This window comes from Meles meles, chromosome 15 (assembly GCF_922984935.1).
Source record: "Meles meles chromosome 15, mMelMel3.1 paternal haplotype, whole genome shotgun sequence".
NCBI classification, from domain to species: Eukaryota; Metazoa; Chordata; class Mammalia; order Carnivora; family Mustelidae; genus Meles; species Meles meles.
Genome location: NC_060080.1, coordinates 54143454 through 54167413, shown reverse-complemented (window position 1 = coordinate 54167413; position 23960 = coordinate 54143454). Strand labels below are relative to the sequence as shown.

General features: G+C 41.0%; 1 protein-coding gene and 1 pseudogene across 12 annotated transcripts in view; one reads left to right on the top strand and one right to left on the bottom strand.

Annotated features, from left to right (window-relative positions):
• Positions 1 to 23960, bottom strand: part of LOC123925575 (AP2-associated protein kinase 1) — a 172342-nt gene that overhangs the window by 74689 nt on the left and 73693 nt on the right. For all 12 annotated transcript variants that reach the window (XM_045978906.1, XM_045978909.1, XM_045978901.1 and 9 more), the window contains exons 3-4: positions 18656 to 18774; positions 473 to 581 (exon numbers count right to left, since the gene is read on the bottom strand). In XM_045978906.1, coding sequence (XP_045834862.1) covers positions 473 to 581; positions 18656 to 18774 — 228 coding nt within the window. The remainder of the gene's footprint in view (positions 1 to 472; positions 582 to 18655; positions 18775 to 23960) is intronic.
• LOC123926212 lies at positions 3604 to 3723 on the top strand (annotated as a pseudogene).

The following is a 23960-nucleotide window of genomic DNA, read 5'->3' as shown; positions in this document are numbered from 1 at the left end:
AAGCAAGGAGAGGAAAGGTCATTTCCATTAGACGAAAAGAATTATTTTCCCCCATAACACAAGGACGGAGGTGTGGGTGGAGAAGAGAACACATGAGGGAGGGAGTGGAGAGGCTGAATCCTTTCTTCGGTCCATCTGGAGTTGGGACTTTATTATGTGCCTTCATTGCTTGTTTTAAAGCATCACAAGTAACACATTCCTCCTCACCCTCATACATTCTCATTCACATAACAAGCACCAAACCTGCCTAAAGCTAACAAAAGAGGAGTTTTGGATCATCCACCACTTCAAATCGTTTGCCAGAAGAATAACCAAGAGGTGACAGCAGGCTCTGTATCTTTCAGTCTCACAGTCCGCACATCTTTAAAACCACAACAACAGACATTAGGGCACATTCACTGAAATGAACCCCGTGCCCTGGACAATCAAAGTGCCAGACAATGGGAGCTCAAGGTCTGGGTTATATACTTACCCCTACAGAAGTCCATCAGAATGAGCACTTCCCACACATCCCCGCTGCTCACGTTGTTGATACTGGAGTCAATGTAACCAACAATGTTCTTGTGCCCTGACAGGTCTCTCTGTAAAGAAGAGTTGAGAAATACAGTATTAGATACAGACACCAGTAGGGACAGAATGAGCGCATTGGTTCCATTAGCACAGATAATTTAAATACAGATAACCTTAACCGCAGTGAGCGGTAAGACTGCAGAGGAGGGTCCAGAGCAGGTTTGCAGTGGTCTCTGAGATTCATGGCCAGCTCTTCAGTCAACAGTTCTATAGCCCTACTAAAGCACAGCACGCTCCTGAACGAGATTCTGGAAGCAGCTGCACACAGGGTGCCTACGTGCTTGTTCTATCAGTGCTCCCCGTAAGTCAGGAGCAAAGACGCCCATCTCCAGAAGTACTGCAGAGAGTATGAGCCAGACAGTATGAATTATTTAAACGTGTGAATTTTTAATTCAGAAAAAAGAAACTGGTGGGTTTTTTTTTTTTCCTGGTTGTAGGTACACAAGTGGATTCAACATGACTTTTAAATTGTTTGTATACTGTTTTTCTCCCTTTAGGAAATATATGAAAAGAATAACGCTTTACAACGTTTTGAATGGCCTATGGTGGCCTCCCAACCTAAACATTTTGCTCATAATTAAGCCTTCCAAGTCAAGCAAATGGAATATAAGATGGGTCCTGTTTCCAGCTCTCTGGTTGGAACTGCATATGCTCCCTTGGGGCTGCTTATGGAATTCACGGAGCCAGCCAATGTTGACAGAGCACTTCCTATGTGTCAGGACCCATTCAGGACCAGAAGCTGCCTCACACCTTGCTATCATTATTTCAGCATCCCTAGAGGCAAATCTTTGTAACGATGATGTTTAAAATCCAATGTCATTAAGAAGTAAGTTGGGGAAAGAAAAAGTGAGCAAGCTGGGTAGAAGGATTTTTGCACAAATTCAAGATTAAAAAACAACAACAACCTAGTTTTAATAAATTGTTTGGTTTAAAAAAGGGGGAGGATAGTGGAAATGTAAGTGGTTGAGTCACCAGACAAACATGACAGTTCAGACCATAAAAACAGTAACTACCACTACACAAACTGGAGAGTTGGCTCCTTAGAGTGACATATAAAGTCTCTTTTAATCTAAAATTATATACCAAAACAAGAAGTCTCATGGTATCAAATGAATATACCTGAACCCTGAGCATCAAAGTTAAAATTCATTAGAACTTTCCTCTGAGTGAGGGAGTGAGAACGACTGCTGCTTCAGAAAGGTAGACAAAAATAGAAATGGGACGGCTGGAACTGACAGTGGGAAGTCACTGGAGCCCGATACAAGAACAGTTCAGAGAAGGGATGGGATGGGGGGAGGGAGAAATGGACTTGCAAAGAGTTGAGCACATAAGAGTTGGTGAGTATAGATGAGTCTTCTGGAACATTTTGTGCTCCGGAGAGGAAGAGCATGGCCAGAAGGAATTCTTGGGATGAGAGGGAACTGAGCATGAGAGAGTGTAAGGAGCCAGGAGCAGAAACCTTCAGCATAGAGGAGAGGACAAAGGATGACTGATGAAACCTAGTCCCACAGGATGAGGGGGTGGGGACTGAGGGCACCATTAAAGGGACTGGTCTTAGAAAGAGGAGCAGGAAGGAAACGAAATTGGATATGCATATTGGTTTACAGCTGGAGAAGGGGAACTTCAGTGAGTTCAGTCCTATTGTTCTGTTTTTGGTAGAGATCAAGACCACGTTTGCAGTATAAGGGAATGAGAAAGCAGCTTGATGAGAGAAATAAAAGGCTTAGAGCAACTACTTTGGATGACAGACAAAGGAGATGATGAGGCAGAAAAAGCCGTCTCTCGAGTTCTGCACAACAGAATGTGATTTCAGGGTTCATGTCGTAGAGCCCCATTCTTCCTCCTGCTTTTTACTCTCATCATCAACGCTTCAAAAACTTGATTTCATTTACACAGTCGAGGAAGGAGGAAGAACTGGAGGGGAGTTCTGAAGCCAAAATAGAGCAGAAGATCATGTTCTCCAAATGTTCACAGGAGGAATGAAAGACTAATGTTTCCACATTAGTAATTTGTTTGAATTACTGTTTGAAACTGTTTGAAAAAGAATCTGCAATACCACCTCTGATTTGCCTCACCCCAAGAGGAATAATAAAGACTCAGGAAGGAAGAAAAAAAAATTTGGTAGAGCCAAGAGGAGGTCAAGAGCTATTAGAGGACCCAAACTAGATAATGAACATCTGCAGATGGCATCCTAGAACAGTTAGTTGCCAAGCTGTTTGCTGATCAGTTCAAGTCCAAATTCCCGTTCATTTTGTCTTCTGCAGAGTTCCTGAGAGACGACCAAGCAGAAAAGATCTCCTCTTTGGAGGGAGCCCATGGCACTCACTTTTAACGACCTGATAATGCAGCAACATCTCAGATTTTAGAGTAATATCTCACTAGTCCGCAACTGATAGAGAAGATCGATTTAAATGGCTGTGAAATGCAGAAAAGACCAAGAGAAAAACTTATTGCAAAGGGAAACTGACTCACATGGAGGGTACCCTGCCCCGTTCGTAGCACCAATAGGCCAGAGGAGGCCCAAGTATTCCCTGGCTTTGGTTAAAAGCCCAGTTCCAGACTTGGAGAACAGAAATGGAGACAGAGGAATGGGACAGAACCCACACAGTTTTGGAGCTCAATTACTCAGGAAAAGGCAGGATATAAGGAGGATGCCTTGATGCCCTTGGCTACGACTCTTATTTGGGGTACACAGAGATAAAAATCTGTATTTTTTGAGTGTAAGTCAAAGTGTGATTTTAAGGGGAGTGGATAAAGTTCAGTTAAATTATTGATCAGATCAGTTTATATTACATGATTTAAACAGTGGTAAGTCTAAGAAGTGTGTATTGTCCTTTTAAACTTTATATTTAGATTACCATTACAGAGAACTAATGAAGTACTGACATGAACATGCTATTAGAAGACCTGCTTTATTAAGTAGATATTTTAAATGATTTGTAGTGGCCTTATTAATACATTTAACTGTTTGAGGTGCTAAAAAACTTTCTTCATAAATACACGCAAAAGCTGCCATTTGAAAATCATGCCTTTAGCTTTGTGCAGTGGCAGTATTGTAGTCAATGAGGTTTATCCGAGGCGCGATTATTGCTAATTGAAAATCATGCCTTCAACTCAGATCTTATAGGTTATCACAAATATCAAGTTTGCTTGTAGCACAAAACAGTATTCTATCCCTATGCTCAAAATTCCTACAGCAGGAAGATTCAATCCCCAAGTAAGTATATCTATAAAAACCTTCATATTAAGTTCAGGAAAAAAAGAAGATCGCATTCTAAAGAGCATATCAGTAACATGCCAGTCACCTCCAGACAGTAAAAATGAGTATGGTATATAACTAATTTCCCTATATATTTGCTCAGGTCACCTTTCCTTGGAATGTCAGCATGATATCTGCAAATTCCTAGTACTGATAGAGCTTGTATTTGCAAAGATTAAGCTTCCAAAGAGATAATTTACCTGCTTTGATCCTCCATTCAAATATTCAACATTTTCTGCTTTTTATGACTCAGCACTATTCCTACTTCTGGGATCACACCATGGTTCCACAGAGGATTTTAAGCAAATTTCAGCTTCTTTTTAACTTAAAGGTGAAGGAATCCAGTTCTAAGGCCTGAAATTTGTTTATTTCTCTTACTGGATACTTTTTTTTCAAGTTAGTTTTTTTTTTTAAGATTTTATTTATTTATTTGATAGAGAAATCACAAGTAGGCAGAGAGGCAGGCGGCGGGTGGGGGGGAATCAGGCTGCCTGCTGAGCAGAGAGCCCAATGCGGGGCTCGATCCCAGGACCCTGAAATCTTGATCCAAGCTGAAGGCAGTAGCCTAATCCACGGAGCCACTCAGGCGCCCCTCTCCTACTGGATGCTTTGTAAAAGTCTTCTGCCTTACTTTTCTTTGTTCCTTTTCCCCTCAATCACTCTAATCTTCCTTTATAACTCTCTTTGAGGAATTATTCACAGGCCCACTAAAACATCAAGTCCAGTACAGTAATGAAAGAAACACTTTTTTTTTTAAAGATTTTATTTATTTATTTGACAGACAGAGATCACAAGTAGGCAGAGAGGCAGGCAGAGAGAGAGAGGAGGAAGCAGGCTCCCTGCTTCCAGGACCCTGGGATCATGACCTGAGCCGAAGGCAGAGGCTTTAACCCACTGAGCCACCCAGGCGCCCCAAAAAAGAAACACTTTGAGATCTAGGCTAGACCTGGTATTCTATGAAGGCCAAGGTATCTGGGCTTCTGCTTACATAAGAAGTCCCAAATATGATTCTCATCCCCACACTCACGTTGACTCTCCAATTACTGAGTCTTACTCACTAGTTAATCCTGTACTTAGTGAATAGATCTTTAAAGTCATCTAAAATCTGATTTAGAACAGTGCTGCTCAAACTTTAATAGGCATATGAATCACCTGGAGATCTTGTTTAAAAGAGATTCCAATCCAGTAGGTCTAGGAAAGGGCCCCAAATCCTGCTCCTCAGTGGCCCCTTAAAGTAGCGAAGATCTAGAACAGTGCCACTCAAAATGTGGCCCACAGATGTGTGCTGCTTAGTAAACTGTTACCAATGCAGAAGGAGAGAAGAAGCTTGCTCCAGGACATCAATCAATTTAGTAACTAAGCTGACTTATTTCTTTTCCTAGTGATATCTTACCTGTGAGGAATGCAGTTCCTTGATTTACATTCTGCCACAACATCCTCTGAATAGCTAGCACCCATACGCTTACAGCCAACTGATTTTTGACAACGGTGCCAAAACAATGCAATGAGGGAAAGATAAGTCTTTTCAAAAAATGATGCAGGGACTGTAAGGGCCTATTTAGCCAAAGCGATTCCATCCCGTTAGACAGTGATTTTGTTGTTTATACAGTAAAACTTAAACTGACCCTGCCCTCCCTCAGGGAACTTACTTAAAAACAAGTCCCGAAACCAGTCCCAGGTAACAAAGCCCAAATACAATGGTGGGTCAGGCCAGGTGGAGGTATCCAATCAGTGGGGGAGCATACTGTCTCCCTTGCTACCAAGGAGTATGGACCCCGCCCTTTGGGCGCCTTTCAGGTGCCAATTCTGACCAAGGTGATAGGCTAGTTCAAATATCTACTACAGGGTAAACTGTAATTCTATTGGTCACTTATGTGTGACCTAGCATGACTGTGCAGCTTTCTCTGTGTGTTACAATCTCATTGGCCACCTGTGCGTGGCCAGGCCCAACCACATGGTCTTTGCCCTTAAAAACTAGTCTGTAAGGCAGAGAGGAGTCGCCTCTTTGCAAGAGACGGCCCCGAACGGTCGGTTTGATTCTCGATGCTTGGTGCGAAATAAAACTTTGCTTGACCTTCACTTTGTATCAGTCTCGCTCCTTTAGTCATGGACCCATTATGGGGGGACCTTTCAGGACAACTAGATTATCTACATGCAAAAGAATAAATTAGATCCCTACCTCATACCATTCACAAAAGTTAATTCAAACTGGACCAAAGATCTAAGAACTCCCCAAAGAAAATATGCACACAAATCTTCACGGTGTTCGATGAGGTAATATTCTTAGAAATACCACCTGAAGCACAAGCAATCACAGGGAAAAAAACAGATAAACTACACTCCATCAAAATTAAAAAATTTAGCACTTCAAAAGACACTAATAAGAAAATGAATGACAATGCAAAGGATGGGGGAAAAAAATTTGCAAACCATACACCTGATAAGGATCCAGTATCCAAGCTATATAAAGAACCCATAAGTTCAACAATAAAAAGACAACATAATGTAAAAATTGGCAAAGGATGTGAATGGACATTTCTCCAAAGAGCATATAAAATTGGCTGATAAGCACATGAAAAGATGCTCAATGTCATTAATCACTTGGAAAATGTAAATCAAAACCACAATGAGGTATCACTCCAAACCACAAGGATGGCTATAATCAAAATATAGAAACAATAAAAAATGTTGCCAAGGATGTGGAGACTGGAAACTTTATATGTTGCTGGAGAATATAAAATAGTGAAGATCCTGTGGAAAACAGTCTGGCATTTTTTCCAAAAGCAGAGTTACCACTTGACGTAGCAATTTCATCCTTGTGTATATACCCAAAGGAAATGAAACACCATGGTCACACAAAAACTTGTACACAAATGTCCTCAGCAGCACTATTCATAATGCCAAAAACCGGAAACAACTGAAATGTCCGTCAGGATAAACAAAATGTGATACACACGCACACGTGCATGGAGTATTATGCAGCCGTGAAAAGGGGAAATGTACTCACACATGCTATCACATGCATAAAGAAGGCACTCATCCATGCTAAGCATGGTTAAACCATAAATATTATGCTAAGTGAAAGAAGTCATGAAAGTACATATATTTAGATTATTCTATTCATATGAAATGTCCCAAATATATACCAGAAAGTGGACTATGTTTGCCAAAGACTGTGGCAAGGTGAGCATGAGGAGTGACTGCTAACAGGGATGGGTCTCCTTCCGAGATGATGAAAAAAAAAAAAGTTCTGGAATTAGATACAAGGTGATGGGTAAATGACCCTGTGAATATACTAAAAATCGCTGAATTTTATTTATTTATTATTATTTTTAAAGATTTTATTTATTTGACAGAGAGAGATCACAAGTAGGCAGAGAGATGGGCAGAGAGAGAGAGAGGGAAGCAGGCTCCCTGCTGAGCAGAGAGCCCGATGTGGGACTCGATCCCAGAACCCTGAGATCATGACCTGAGCCGAAGGCAGCGGCTTAAGCCACTGAGCCACCCAGGTGCCCACTGAATTATATTTAAAAGGGTGAATGTTTATCTCAATTTACAAAGAAAAGTAGCATGACAAGCTAGGGAAAAAATAAACACGCAGGAGGGAGAAAGAAAAGGAAAACAAGGTTCTCCGAGCAGCACTCATCCAGAGCTGTCAGGCAGCACAAAATGTAATCTCTGCTAGAGCCTTTTGAGAAGCAGTTTTCTTTTTCTTTTTTTATTTTATTTTATTTATTTATTTGACAGAGAGAGAGGTCACAAGTAGGCAGTGAGGCAGGCAAAGAGAGAGGGAGAAACAGGCTCCCCACTGAGCAGAGAGCCCGATGTGGGGCTCGATCCCAGGACCCTGAGATCATGACCTGAGCCGAAGGCAGAGGCTTAAACTACTGAGCCACCCAGGCGCCCCAAGAAGCAGTTTTCTTAAAAAATGTCACATCTTTGGACCCTCAGCCCGACTGCAGACAGCTTGTACTGTTGATGAATTCTTCCTTACATCCAACTGGAAACTTCCAGCTCTTGTTCCTGGACTGTCCCCTTCAGAGCAAAAAGAGCAAGTCTTCTTTTTCACTTTCTAAACAATTGAAATGTTATTATTTAGACTCTAAATTTTTTCTTCTCTAGGTTGAATATACCTATGTTCATAGACATGTTTTTTTAGTTGCATCACCACTTAAATGCTTCGCTTTGTCTGTATCCTTTTGACAAGAACGGCCCCAGGAAATGAATGGAATACTCCAGGTGTGGTCTGACTCATGCACAGCAGACCAGCATCATCACCTACTATTCATTTTATTAACGTAGCTAAAAATGGCATTTTTATCCTTTTGGCAGCTGCATTACACTACACATTCATATTGAGTTAATTGACCGCTAAAATACTTTTTCCATTTTACACTGCTTTAAATCTCTGCCTTCCCAGAACTATACTTGTAAAGTTGTTAAAATCAAAATTCAAGTGTGTGACCCTGCCTTGTTATTTCATCTCATTAGAATCAGTCCATTGCTCCAATTCATAAGGATCATTTTGGATCCTGATTCTATTACCAATGTAGTGGTTATAATTTTCAACTTTATATTAGGTACATAATTGATAAGTGTGTCTTCTCTTTAACCAAGTTATTTGCTGAATGTAAAATAACATAAAACTAATGGTAAGCTGCAGGGCTTTTTTCTTAGAAGGCTTCCTCCAAATTAGTATCAAACCACTGGTCAGGAACCGTTATACACAGTAGCTATTACTCCTGGAATCCAGCCTAGACTCTCCAACTTGCTCACAGACCTCTGGTGAGTGTCCTTACCCAAATGACACAATTTTTAGACACTGGACCTAGTGCACTCCCCTGAGCTTCCCATCCAGAAACCCTCCCAAAAAGGCCATGATGTTGATATGACATGGCCTGCTCTTACCCAACCCGAAGGTTCTTTGGATCCCTGCTTAAAATAAGTAATACATTAACATTCAAAAAGAAAAAAAAAAAGGAAATAATTTTCTACTCCAGTCCTCATCCTCTATAAGGAACCCTCCCTGTTTCTCTCCCTTTCTCCCATTCACCCTCCCTCCCTCTCCTTCTCTCACATCCTCTCAGTGGTTTGTTCAGGCAAATCCAAACAGTATGTATTATGTATTATGTACACACACACGTATCTTTTTTTACACAAAAAGTAGCTTCAAAGCATCTTTTTAAATAATCTGCTCCAGATTCTTGTCCCCCATCAATCCTGATGTCACTACTGTGCACAATCTACCTTCCTCTCTTTTAGGAATATGGAAACATTTTCTCGCCTCAAATCTTCTGAGATCTCTTCTGTTGAAAGCAAGGCTTCAAATGTCACGGGTGGCAGCTCACTGTCCTATCAAGCTCACCGCAGATGGAATCCATCTGGGCCAGGAGACGTGAACACAGAACAGCACTTGGTACATCTTGGGCTTCAGTTCTTACCCCTTTAAGTCTGAAGATAATTCATCTTTTCCTACCTTTGGGAAAAGGAATCTGAACTCCAAAACCCAGCTTCCAACTGTCTGCCAGAAACCCAAATCCCTTTGGTTCCATCAGGGCACATGTCCCAAATGTTACTGAAGGCCTCCTACCATACCCTGGTAAATGGTACACAGCATTTGTCAAAATAAAATGTCTCTGTTGAAACCACTAACCATTCTTGAGTTTGGGTGTGTGCAACACGCACATCCTCACTCTGCTGTCAGTGCAGAGAGGACGCTGCTTCTCCAACCACTAACACTCAAGCCTTAGCCTGTTATAAAGCATGTTGCCTCCTCCAATTGCTTTCACAATTCTGACACTGTCTGAGCGAGGCAGGGTTAGGGTATGCCCTCTATCTGACAGAAGTCTGAGCCTAGGAGGGTTAAAAACGTCCCGGAGGGCTTTTGATTAAAATGGTAAGAAAAAAATTTTTAAGTAAGTTGAATACTTCCTTTTATCACTGCTTCCTCCTAAAGTCTTACTAAATGATGTAAAGAGTTTAAACACAAACTAGGGGCGCCTGGGTGGCTCAGTGGGTTAAGCCTCTCTCTGCCTTTGGCTTGGGTCAAGATCTCAGGGTCCTGGGATCGAGCCCCGCATCGGGCTCTCTGCTCGACAGGAAGCCTGCTTTCCCCTCTCTCTCTGTGTGCCCCTCTGCCTACTGTGATCCCTCTCTCTCTGTCAAATAAAAAAAAAAAAAATAAAAAAAAAAAAAACCACAAACTAGGGGCGCCTGGGTGGCTCAGTGGGTTAAAGCCTCTGCCTTCGGCTCAGGTCATAATTCCAGGGTCCTGGGATCGAGTCCAGCATCGGGGTCTCTGCTCCGCAGGGAGCCTGCTTCCCCCCCTCTCTCTCTGCCTGCCTCTCTGCCTACTTGTGATCTTTGTCTGTCAAATAAATAAATAAAATCTTTAAGGAAAAAAAAAAAGCACAAACTGAAGAAGACTTCCATTTCTGGGAAAATGGAGTCAAGGTGCTTTTGCTTATTCTCCCTTCTAAGTACAACTAAATATAAATACTCTGGAGACTAGAATAGATCTTAAAAAGCAGAATAAGAAGGGTCTGATATGTGGACAGAAAACAGCCTAGCTAGAAACTTTAGAGCCCGAGGAATGAAATGATGGTGAGCTGCCCGAGTTTTCTTTTTGTCCCATAGATCCCAGACTAGAAACTGAAGCAACTAGTGAGTTAAAAACACCAATAAAAGCTTGCTCTCTCTAGCCAAAGCCAGGAAAAGGCAGCCTGGAAAGAGAGAAACTCACAGACACTAACTACTCTATTCCAGCCAAAAAATCACAGGGAAAAACTGCAGCCCCTGCCTGCAGACATGCCAGCAAAAGCCAAGTGGGGAGCCCAGACTTCCTCCTTCACATACACACTACATCTACGTACATAACGTATCCTTGTATAACTAATATATGCAACATTAATTAGAATATTTACAAGCTATACAAAGAAATGGTCAACAAATACAGGAAAAGATGCTCAACATCACTAAGCATCAGGAAAGTGCAAATCGAAATCACAAGAAAGTAACCCTTCATGCCTGTTCGGATGCCATTACTCAACAAATACACACAGAGACAATAACAAGTGCCGGCGAGGATGTGGAGGTATTAGAACCCTTGTGCATTGTTGGTAGCAATGTAAGTTGGCACGGCCACCAGTGGAAAACAGAAAATTAAACACAGAATTACCATATTACCCAGCAATCCCACTTCTTGGTGTATATCCGAAAGAATTAAAAGCAGGATCTTGAAGAGATATTTGCACATCCGTGTTCACTGCACATTATTCACAATGACCAAGGGGTAGAAGCAACCTAAACGTCCACTGATGGATAAATGGCTAAAGAAAATGTGGCATATATTTATAATGGAAAAGGACTCAACCTTAAAAAAGAGAGAAATCTTGTCATTTCTACAATATGGATGAACCATGAGAATATTATAGTAAGTGAAATAAGCCCGTCATAGAAGGACAAATACTGTATGATTCCACTTACAAGAGGTACACAAAACAGCTACATACACTGTGCCAACAGTTAAAAACACTGCACTTAAAAACGGTTAAGATGGGGGCGCCTGGGTGGCTCAGTGGATTAAGCCGCTGCCTTCGGCTTAGGTCATGATCTCAGGGTCCTGGGATCGAGCCCCGCATCGGGCTCTCTGTTCCGCAGGGCACCTGCTTCCCTTCCTCTCTCTCTGCCTGTCTCTCTGCCTACTTGTGATCTCTCTCTCTGTCAAATGAATAAATAAAATTAAAAAAAAAAAACAAAACTCACTTTACGTTAGTTGGTTTTGACCACAATAGAAAAATTATTTTTAAAACATAGAGTAAAATTAAAATGAAAATTTAAGTACTGGCTTAAAAACAAAAAGAAAGCTTCAAAGTTGAAATAATAGTTGCTTAGTTGATAATCTATGCAATATATTCAAATGAGCTGAACATTTATACCCACACAAAACCTGCACACAGATGTTTATAGCGGCTTTTATTCATAGTTGCTAAAATTTGGAAGCAACCAAGACGTTCTTCAATAGACGAATGGATAAACTGTGAAACATCCATACAATGGACTATTATTCTGCTCTACAAAGAAATGAGCTATCAAGCCATGAAAAGAACTTAAATGCATATTAAGTGAAAGAAGCCAATCTGAAAAGGCTACACATAGAATGACTGCAACTATATGATGTTCTAAATAAAGGCAAAACTATGGAGACAATAAAATAAAAATCAGTGGTTATCAGGGGCTGGGCAATTTGGTGGGATCAACAGGCAGAGCACAGGCAATGTCTGGGGCAGTGAAACTATTCCATATACTATAACGGTAGATGCATTTTATACCTTTGTCAAAATCCATAACACAATACCAAACTCAATGTATAATACCAAATAAACCTAAAATAAACTATGAACTCTAGGTGATAATGATATGTCAATGTGTCAACTCTCACCTCAAGTATCTAGGAAAAAAAGAACAAAATAAACCCAAGCAAGCAGAAAGAAAGAAATAATACGTAAGTATAAAAATAAAAATCGATGAAATAAAAAATGGAAAAATAGAGAAAAATCAATTAAACAAAGCGATGGGTCTTTGAAAACATCAAGCAGCAAACCTCTAGCAATACCAACAAAGAAAAAAAGAAGATACAAATTACCAATATCAGGAATGAATCAGGATTTTTATCACAGACCCGGAACACATCAAGGGATAATACAAGAATATCACTAACAGCGAACTCTACATGCATAAATTGGACTTAAATGAAATGGACCAATTCCACAAAAATACAAACTATTACAACACACCTAATACAAAGGGTAATTTAAATAGCCCTATAAGTATTAAGGAAACTGATTTTATAAATTAATAACTGCCGAAAAAGAAATTCCCAGACCCAGATGGTTTCACTGGAGAATTCTAACAAATGCTTAATTGAAGAAGAACAAACACCAATTCTACAAAATCTTTTCCAGAAAACAGAGAGGAGGGAACACTTCCCAACTCCCAACTCATACTATAAAGCCAGAACTACCCTAATACCAAAACCAGAAAAAGCTTAATAAAACTCCCAAAACTACAGACCATTAACCCTCACTATAGCTATAAAAATCCAAAATATTAAAAACTAGAATTCAAAAATAAATAAAAATAATTATAGACCATGACCAAGTGGGGATTACTACAGGGATGCAAATTTGGTTCGATATTTGAAAATCAGTCAATATAATCTACCATATTAAAGCTAAAGAAGAAATATCACATGAGCATATCACTCGATGCAGAGAAAAAATATCTGACAAACTTCAACACCCATTCATGGTTAAAAACTCTTAGAAAAATAGGAATGGAGGGACAATTCCTCAAATTTATTTTTTAAATTCATTAAAAAAAAACACAGTTAGGGGTGCCTGGGTGGCTCAGTGGGTTGGGTCTCTGCCTTCAGCTCGGGTCATGATCCCAGGGTCCTGGGATTGAGCCCCACGTCCGGCTCTCTGCTCAGCAGGGAGACTGCTTCCCTCCCCTCTCTCTGCCTGCCTCTCTGCCTACTTGTGATCTTTGCCTGTCAAATAAATAAAATCTTTTAAAAAAACACAAAAAACAAAACAAAAAAACAAACAACAAGAACAAAAAAAACCACACCATAGTTAAACTTATGGTTAGTAGTGAAAGTATTCTTTCCTCCTAAGATTGGAAAGAAGGCAAGGATGTCCACTCACCATTCTTACTCAACACAGTATTGCAAATTCTAGCCAATGCAAGAAGACTAGAGAAGGAAATTAAAAGGATACAGATCAGAAAGGAAGAAATAAAACTGCTTCTCTTTGCAGGTAACACAATGGTCTATATAGAAAATCCTAAGGAATGTAGAAAAAAATTCTAGAACTAGGGGTGCCTGGGTGGCTCTCACAAATATGCCTGACTAATTTCTGACAAACATATTCAATGGAGGAAAGATAGCCTTTTCAACAAAGGGTGCTGGAACAAAGAAGCAAAAAATGAACCTCAACAGAAGTCTCACACCTTACGTAACATTAACTCAAAATGGGCCACAGACTTAAATGTAAAACGTAAAACTATAAAACTTTTAAGAAAAAAAGACAAAATCTTCAGAATCAAGGGGCAGGCAGAGTTCTTAGAAATGACACCAGAGGGGCGCCTGGGTGGCTCAGTGGGTTAAAGCCTCTGCCTTTCGCTCAGGTCATGATCCCAGGGTTCTGGGATCGAGCCCCGCATCGGGCTCTCTGCTTGGCAGGGAGCCTGCTTCCTCCTCTCTCTCTGCCTGCCTCTCTGTCTACTTGTGATCTCTATCTGTCAAATACCTAAATAAAATCTTTAAGAAAAAAAAAAAAAAGAAAAAAGAAATGACACCAGAAACATGTTCCACAAAAAGAAAAAATAGATAAACTGGATTTCATCAAAGTTAAAAACAAAACAAAAACAAACAGAAAGGTCTTTGGAATTAAAAAGCCTGATAAATAAAAAATTCAGCAGGGTGTTTGGAATGTAAAGCTGAGGAAATCTGCCAGAAAGTAGGGCGGGGTGGGGGGGGAGAAGAAAAAGAAAAGGGAGAAAACACGAAATATTAGAAAATCAATTCAGGAGAACCAACATCCAAAATAACAGCAATTTCAGACAAAAGGAAGACAGAAAAGGAAATCATCAAATGAGACAGGCCAAAATTCCTCACAATGCAAGGTTAGGAGTCTCTAGATTACATGGGGACACCATTTACTAATAAATAATAAATGTACACAGTAAGGTGTATCATCAAGATATTTCAGAACACTGTAAACAAAGGGGAAACATAAATTTCTAGGGGGGAAAAATGGGTCACACCCAAAGAGCCAGTATTAGAATGACTTCGAACTTCCTATGCACAACAATGAACGCTAGAATACATAGTACAGCAATGCTTTCAAATGATTCAAATGAAATGATTTCTGAGCCAGAATTCTATACACACGGTTTCATATGTGTGAGCATAAGATAAAGATACTTCCAGACTTTTAAGGTCTCAAGAATTTACCTACTATGCATAAGGAAGCCACCACAGGATAAACTCCACCAAAATGAGGAAGTAAAGCAAAAAAACCTGAGTCAGGAAATCTAACAAAAAAGTGAGGCAAAGGGAATGACTAAGAAATTCCAAGATAAGACTGTAAATTGGGCCTAGAGAGCAACCAAACCAGATTTCACTGAGTTAGGAGACTGAGATTTCTTCAAGATAAAATGGACAGAACACATAAATGCATTTAAAAGTTTTTTTTTTTTTTTAATGATTTCTACAGCCTAGGGAGAGTTTGGGGTTAAACTGCTGAAAAGTACATAGGAAAGACAGACCAAAAAATTGAAAAAGATTATTAATTCCAGTGAAAACAGAGTTATACAGAAAAAGAATAGTAATCCTAGTCCACCAGAAGACTCTGCAAGAACAGTGTTTTTTGTTTTGTTTTGTTTTGTTTAATATTTTATTTATTTGACAGAGAGAAATCACAACTAGGCAGAGAGGCAGAGAGAGAGGAGGAAGCAGGCTCCCTGCGGAGCAGAGAGCCCGATGCGGGGCTCGATCCCAGGACCCTGGGATCATGACCTGAGCCGAAGGCAGAGGCTTTAACCCACTGAGCTACCCAGGTGCCCCAAGAACAGTGTTTTCATACATGTAAAAACTAATACTCCTGTGACTAACATATTGCCAAAACTTCTTGCAGCAAATGGGAAGTGAGCATGATTGCAGGTATCTGGGGAGAAGGGCGTGCAGGGGATGAAAGAGAGCTAAATTTTTGCTTTCCATAATATATATTGCCTAAAATGGAGAAAACAAAATCAGGAACTAGCAATATCAGCATGTTATTTTGAAACATATCAAATGAATCAACCAAAAGCGGTTGTTTCTGGGACGTTGCAGTGACAGAGGAGGGCCCCTCAGGGAAGTGCTTGAAGTTTTGGGGGAAAGGCTTAGTTCACCTATGTGATTTAAGTTGTGAAAAAATATAAACTCAAAACGGAACCAAATCTTTCCCAGCTAATACACAGCTGGACCAGAACCTGAACTCATGTAACCGAGTTCCCAGTCGGCTGTGTTAATTTGTGACCTTGTAAGGGGCCTATGTCCTCCTAGTTCCATACCCGCCTAGCACAGAGCCAGCCCTCAAACATGTTTCTGAACAAGTGGGAGAAAGTTAAAGAATGGGATTACTTTCATAACACCAGAAAATGAATGAGAAGGGCATTCCAGGCAGAGGAAACAGTAGAAGCAAAGACAGGAAAGGGAGTGTGTGTGAGAGAGAGCTCAGCATGGCAGGGACAAGGAGAGGAAGGGCAAAGAGAAGCCGCCAGAAAACCCAGTGGCTGCTGGCGGGAGATGCAGTGAGGCTGATTGTCCCGAGCTCTGTGGCAGGGGCGAGGGCTCACACTGATGCTTTGAGGACGGATCTGGGGGCCCTATGTATTTGGACCTTGGGGTTTTTTGTTACTGTTTTGCAATGATGACGACAACACTTATTTCTCTCAGCAAATGGTTTCAGCTTTTTGGAATCTAAAGTAGTACGAGGCTCTCTAAAATCCTGAGGTCTTTTTCAGTTCACCCAACTGCCGTACAGCTGGTTACTCTAAGTGGCGCCCGAAGGACCAACTCCACAGCGGAGAACAGGGAAGCAAAGCCTCGTGGAATCCCTACAATGCCACCTTCACTCATTTTTTTAGACCTCTTTTTATTCTTTACAAGAGCATGAAAATCCCGGGCATAAAGGAATCATCTCTAGGTGAATATTTGGATCAGATATTACCATTATTCATACATTCATTTCATCCAGTCTATTAAGTACAGCTGACACTTGAACAACGGGAGTTTGAACAGCGTGAATCTAGATGTGTATTTCTTCACTTAAATACGGTACAGTTCTGTAAATGTTATTTTCCTTACGATTTTTTTTCTTGTTTTTAAAGTAGGCTCCAAGTGGGGCTTAAACTCACAACACTGAGATTAAGACCTAAACTGAGATGGAGAGTCAGACACTTAACCCACTGAGCCACCCAGGTGCCCCTCCTCATGATTTTCTTACTATTTTCTTTCCTTTAGCTTCCTTTATTTCAAGAACACCGTGTATAATACAACATACGAAATGTGCATTGACTGTTTATGTTACCGGTAAGACTCATAGTCAACAGCAGGCTGCTACTAGTTAAGTTTTGGGGGTGCTGAAAGTAATATGAGGATTTTCAACTCTTCAGGGGTCAACTCCCCAGCCCCTGTATTATTCAAGGATCAATTGTATTTACTTTATGCCAAGCAGGCTGCTGAAATATAAAGGTCCTGATTTTTAATTTAATTTTATTTTTTATTTTTTTTTAAAGACAGACCTTCTTTATTTATTTTTTTAAAGGATTTTATTTATTTATTTGATAGACAGAGATTACAAGTAGGCAGAGAGGCAGGCAGAGAGAGAAGGGGGGAAGCAGGCTCCCTGCTGAGCAAAGAGCCCAATGTGGGCCTCGATCCCAGGACCCTAAGATCATGACCTGAGCTGAAGGCAGAGGCTTAACCCACTGAGCCACCCAGGCGCCCCGGTCCTGATTTTTTTAAAAACTTAGCTTCCGATGGCAGAATTACGTATAAGATAAAAAGATAAGCAATATAATTGGCATAAACGAAAGTATTGTGGAAACAGAAAGGAATAAAAGACTATCTGAGGGGGCCCCTGGGAGGCTCAGTCACTTAAGCCTCTGACTCGATTTCAGCTCAGGTCATGATCTCAGGGTCATAAGATTGAGCCTATGTCGTAAGATTGAACCTGTGTCAGGTGTGGAGCCTGCTTAAGATTCTCTCTCTCCCTTTCTCACTGCTCCTACCCCCCTACACTTGATCTCTCGCTTAAAAAAAAAAAAAAAAAGACTAAGTTTTTTAATGTATAATATCAAATAGAAGTGAAAGTAAGAGACTATCAAACTGCCACATACCCACCGCTCTGCTTCTATCGTAACCCTCTGCCAACTTTCTCTTCTAAATCCACTCATTAACTTTAAGACATCATGTTATTTCATCCACAAATATTTCAGCATATATCTCTAACAGACAGAGACTCTTTCTTTAAACACAGTATGAATCTGAATAGTGAAAACAAAGTTTTTAAGATGTGAGGTATAATTTACATATAGTAATAATGCACGGATCTTAAGGTGTTCGGTTGAATTCTAACACTTGTATAGCCCTGTATAACCACTACCCAAAACAAGATATAGAATGTTTCAATGGCCCAGAAAGTTCCCACACACCTTCTTCTAGTCAATTTCCGACACTCAGATGGCCACTTCCTGATTTCTGTTCCCATAGATCACTTTTGCCCATCCTTGGACTTTTATAAATGAAATCATACAGTATGTATGAGTAAGAGGCTTCTAGTCCAAGAAAAGGGAAAACCATCTCTGGAGGACAGAACTACATGTATAAAATACAAAGGTATATTCAAAGAATGCTGAGAAGCTCAAGAGAGATAAAAACCATGATTGGCAGTAGACAAGTCTAGAAGAGGAGGCTCAATGGAGAGCTAGGGTTTCTGGATTAAACTCCACAGTTAGTTCTGGGAATGAAGTCATGAAATAAACTTATCCTGATACACAAGCATTTCTCTGACCTTAAAAGTTGATCAATTCTCTCAGCACCCTCCTTCCTCCTCAGCCTCCAGCTAACGGTGACCAAGACGGCAGAAGAAAGCTCTACCCCAAGCCTCTTTACTCACATCTTGTGCTGAGGCTCCTCTGCCATCTCAGGGAAGGAACAAGCCTCCCCAAACCCCCCAACACCCTTCTTAGGAGAGGGCACATTTTCAACAGCCTTACCATTATCTGGATTTCTCTCTTGCACACCTGGAGATCATGCTCATTGTTGACAAACATGCGTTTCAAGGCACATTTCATTCCGTTGCTTGTCCTCACCAGAAACACGATGGCAAATCCACCTGTGAGGGAAACACACAAACAAGCTCTTTGAGTCATGTTCAAAAAGCCAGTCAGACAACTGTGGTGGCTGCAGCTTTGTGCTGTCACTGTTAATGGTACCGATGCCATCACCAGCTGGGCCTAAGGGCTGGCCTGGCCTAGAAGGCACTCTTGGATTCAAGGGTCTCAGGGATATTACCATGGGACTGGGTGGCAAGAGTCAGAAAAACTGCTGAACACCTACGTCAGGAAAAGAGAAGAATAGTAATTATCTTGCAAAGAACCTACCAATAAACAGATGAACAAACAGATGGAAGAAGAAAGAAATATATTCCAACCACTTTCCTAGGCACTTTGAGTTCTTAAGAAACTCTTACTACAATCCTGTGAGGCTGGGTATTACTTTTCCCTTAAGGACAATGACTAGCTAGAGAAAACAGAGGCTCAAAGAGATTAGATTCAACCAAGAACTTTCAAAAAGAATAATTCAGCACTTAACCAGAGAGGCTTGGAAATTATTTTAATAATTGTTATAATAACAGTTGTCAAATTCAAGATGCTTTCTCTTCCTTCTCAACCCTCCTCACCCCTCCCCCAACTTAGATCGACAATTGACCTTGAGGAATTCTCCTGCTTTTCCTGCCTTATGGGCTCCTGAGAAGACACAAAATACAGGTATCAAAGTGTTCCTCAATACAGCAGACACCAGAAAAGTATAACTTAATTAGTGGGCAGATGTTTTAACACCCACATCAAACCTTTCTCTTAAAGACCAAAATTCATTTAAAAAAATTTTTATGTAACTCTAACAGAAATCCTCAAATGCTCTGGATTGGTTATACCTTAGCATTCCACAGATTCTTAGAACTCTGTCCTTAGATCTCATTCCCCAAACACTGTAGGAGGTGTTCAGTGCCATTGTTAACAGGGGTTATAGAGAGATACGGTGCTGCAAAGCTGTCAAAGCTGAAGGCTTTGGGATAAGCATTAGTAAGACTGGGCACTTAGTCCATCTGTCTGCTCATAGACCATTATAATTTAGCTTGAACCATCCCGCGTATTGACCCTGGGTAGCAGCAGCAACAACAACAACAAAGTTTCGAGGCTATTCTTTGCACACAGGTGATCCCTGATTGGATGGAGAGGGACACAGAGGGAAGCCGCCAGTGTGGGAAGTTGAGAGGAGGCTCCGATGTAGTGCTGAGGCTAGCAGCCACATGCAAAACTGATAGAGAGGCAAAGCAGTGACTCTCTAGATCGTGAGGCAGAAGACTGGAGTCCTGTTCAATCTCCCCCTACCTCCTCTGAGGCCCAGCAGCACCTGAGCACCTGTCTGTTGACACCTGGGGCCATTTCCTGGTGTAGCCTCACAATGTGCATTCTTTTCCAAGTCTCCTTGTCTAGGTTTCTGCAACTTATAACCAAAGAGAGCCTCAATCGGAAAGCACTCTTGCGTGTTTTCATCCGATACACACATTAATTCTGTGTTTACAAAAATGTTAATGGGCTCAAATGTTCCAAGTGTGCATGTTGACAGTGTCTACCAGACTGCATGTTTGTACATTTCCTATCACAGCTTCCTTCTTCAGGAGTCAGGTGAACATGAAGATTCACCATGACGTCTTTAATTTCCACAGTCATCTTGAATCTTTGTATCTCAGTAGTAACATTTCCCATTTTCTCGTAATATTTTACAGTCCACTCACACTGCTCAACTGTCAATTTTAACTCTAGAAATTCACTTTAAAAATTTGTTTACAACACTACCATGTACTGACAAGTAAGGGTGTTATGACATTCGACACAATCTCCATTTTAAGACGCGTATTTTTTTACATTAGAATTTTTAGGATGTTAGAATTTTTCTTGCGACAAATATGTAAATTGAATGCAGTAGTTGATCTTCTTTTCCCCAAAAAAGCTATTAAATTCATGATGTGTCTTATTTCCAATCAGAATCAGAAATGCTAATATAAATTACAAAATGTCTATGTATTCGTAAGTATTTTGTGAACAGCCCGAGTAGTCATTTTATAGATATTTCAATTTTTAAAGAGATTTTTTTTGTTTATTTATTTATTTATTTATTTATTTGAGGGAATAAATAAATAGAGGGAGGGAAAGGGAGAAGCAGGCTCCCCCGCTAAGCAGGGACCCTGATGCGGGGCTTGCTCCCAGGACCCTGGGATCATGACCTGAGCTGAAAGCTGACGCCTAACCGACTCAACCACCCAGGCACCCCAGGTATTTCAGGTTTTTTTTTTAAATCACAGGTCTACAGAATTTGTATCAACAGTGCTCCTAGACAGAATTAATCTTAGCATTTTGCTTTATGAAGAGACGAACTGAGTGAGGCTTAGGAGTCCCATGGCTAATTATGCAGAATCTGTCATTCTGCTGACTGTCCAAACAACGCTCTTTCCACTTTATTCATCTCAGAGAAAGCCTGTGTAACAGCCCCTTTAGATACTAAGGAGACACCAAACAGCGCTGCAGAACCTGAGCTGGGAAGGGCCATTTCTATGGTTCTGCGATGCACGAAACCACCGGAGGACAGGGCAGTCCTTTTCAGAAGCAGCTGATGATGCAGCAATCCGAGATAACTGCCGCCAGATGGGAGCAGTGTAGTTTTCTTTGCCAGGTAGCAAGATGACCTTTCCAGCTGAAACTGAAGAAATGTGGCAGATGTCTACGTCACGATCCAGACAAGCACAAAGGGTTGAGATGAGCCAGCCAAGATTCTCCAAGCCTGTGACCATCACAGATCTGAAGGTAAAGCAATGAACCTGTGTGCCTAACACAGATGGAACCACGTGATTTAGCTTCTGTGCCCACAAAAGGGCTTATCTGCAGGTGACAAGCATGTTAAGTCAGAGCTCCTTGATCACATTCAAAGGCTGCTAGGATGTGTCAGTTTAAAGATGCTGGTTGCTACCACTGTGCAGTCGACCAACTAGAGATGTACCTTACTTGTTTCAAAAGAAGAGGGGACACAGCACTGCTCGAGGTACTGCTCAAGCACAGGCCCGAGGTCCCCGTACAGATCAGGGGACGGAGATTCTCGGCCACGGCTAAACAGAGCCCAGGCTGTTACACAAGAAGGCAACTATACGACTGTCAGCAGAGATGCATATTTCAGATTGAGCTGCATCCCAAAACCTTGATGAAACAGAAAAACCTAAAGCTGAGCTGGGGACAGTTTGGACAGAGGTAAGAAAAGCTAACGTGCAGGACAGCCTGTGCCAATCTGCCCACTGGAATCTGTGCCAGTCCCTCGGCCTACTTGCATTCTTTTCTGAAACGCTAAGATATTCCCTATGGTTGCGTTGGGATCCACTTTGAGGGGAAATTCATGAATTTATGGAATCACAAAGGGACAAAGGATTCATTCCACGGTGTGAGGCAATCAACTGAAACAGCCATGATACATTTTGACACAGACACACTTTAGCCCCTTATATATGTCGGACCATTCTTTTATTCCCACAAGGAAACATGTGTTCTCCCACTTTCCCTAAAATATGTAGCACTCTTGGGTATATCTCCCCCTCATTCTTTTTTATTTTGGCTTAAAAAAAATTTTTTTTAAGATTTTTATTTATTTATTTGTCAGACAGAGATCACAGATAGGCAGAGAGGCAGGCAGAGACAGAGAGGAGGAAGCAGGCTCCCTGCCGAGCAGAGAGCCCGATGTGGGGCTCGATCCCAGGAACCCGGGATCATGACCCGAGCCAAAGGCAGAGGCTTTAACCCACTGAGCCACCCAGGCTCCCCACTACCCCAATTTTTTTTTAATTAAAAAAGTATTATTAGTTTCAGGTAGAATTTAGTGGATTCATCACTTACATACGACACCCAGTGCTCATCCCAAGTGCCCTCCTTAATGCCCATCACCCAGCTACCCCATCCCCCACCCACTCTCCTCCAGCAACTCTCAGTTTATTCCCTATGGTTAAAGAGTTTCTTATGGTTTGCCTCCCTGTTTTCATCTTATTTTATTTTTCCTTCCCTTTCCCTATGTTCGTCTGTTTCTTAAATTCCACACATAAGTGAAATCATATGGTAATTGTCTTTCTCTGGCTTATTTTGCTTAGCATAATACCCTCTTATTCCACCCATGTCATTGTAAGATTTCATTCTTTTTGATGGCTGAGTAATGGTCCATTGTATGTGTGTAAGTGTGTGTATGTGTATCGCACCTCTTTTTTATCCATTCATCCGTCGATAGACATCTGGGCTCTTTCCATAGTTTGACTATTGTGGACATTGCAGCTATAAACACTGGGTACGGGTGCCCCTTTGAATCACTATGTTTGTATCCTTTGGATAAATATGCAATTGCTTGGTCACAGGGTAGCTCCTCCTAATTTTTAATGATGTGGATGGGTACTTATAACTCACTATGAGATTAGAGATTTTTGTCTCTTCGGTTCCCCTCTGTATAATAGCGCCTAACATACATCAGGCACTCAAAAATTAATTAACTTCCTTCTGATCATTACTACAGAGAATAGAAAAGTCTACAGAAGGTGGTGGGGGTTAGGGGAAGACCACAGGAAACTAAAGCAATGGCTCACATATAGGAACAGCCACTAGATAACCCCAGATAATCAGTGCCATAAGAATACGGACCCAGGTCCGCGAGTTCCTAAAGATGACCTGGGAACTCAAAACTGTATGTGAAGTATCCACATTGTGACTGGTGACAATCACCATTGTGACTGGTGACAATCACATTTTAAATTAACAATGGACAGGCTGACACTACAGAGCTAAAGGAAACACATCTGAAAGGCTGAGTCTCTCAGCGTAGTTTCCTCCGTCTGATCTAGTCTAACCCCTCATCTTACTGATGGCCAGGGGAGAAAGTCGCACGGCCAGTGGTACACAAAGTGGAGGGGGGGATGGAATATATAGAGAGATAGATCTACATCTATGTATATATACACACTCATACACTGGTTATCACAGTTCTTATCTCTCTTCCCTAAAGAGGAATTTATGAAATTTGCCCCTACCCAGCATCTGTATTTGACTTTATACTTTTTCAAAAGCATTTCAAAATACATTATTTCATTGATATTTTCACAATAACTGAAACAGGGAGCTGAATTACCCACTATCCTCATTTTCCTGATAGGAAAGAAATATAGAGAGATTAAGCTCCTTTTACAAAAATACACAAAGCTGGTTAGTGGTAGAGCGC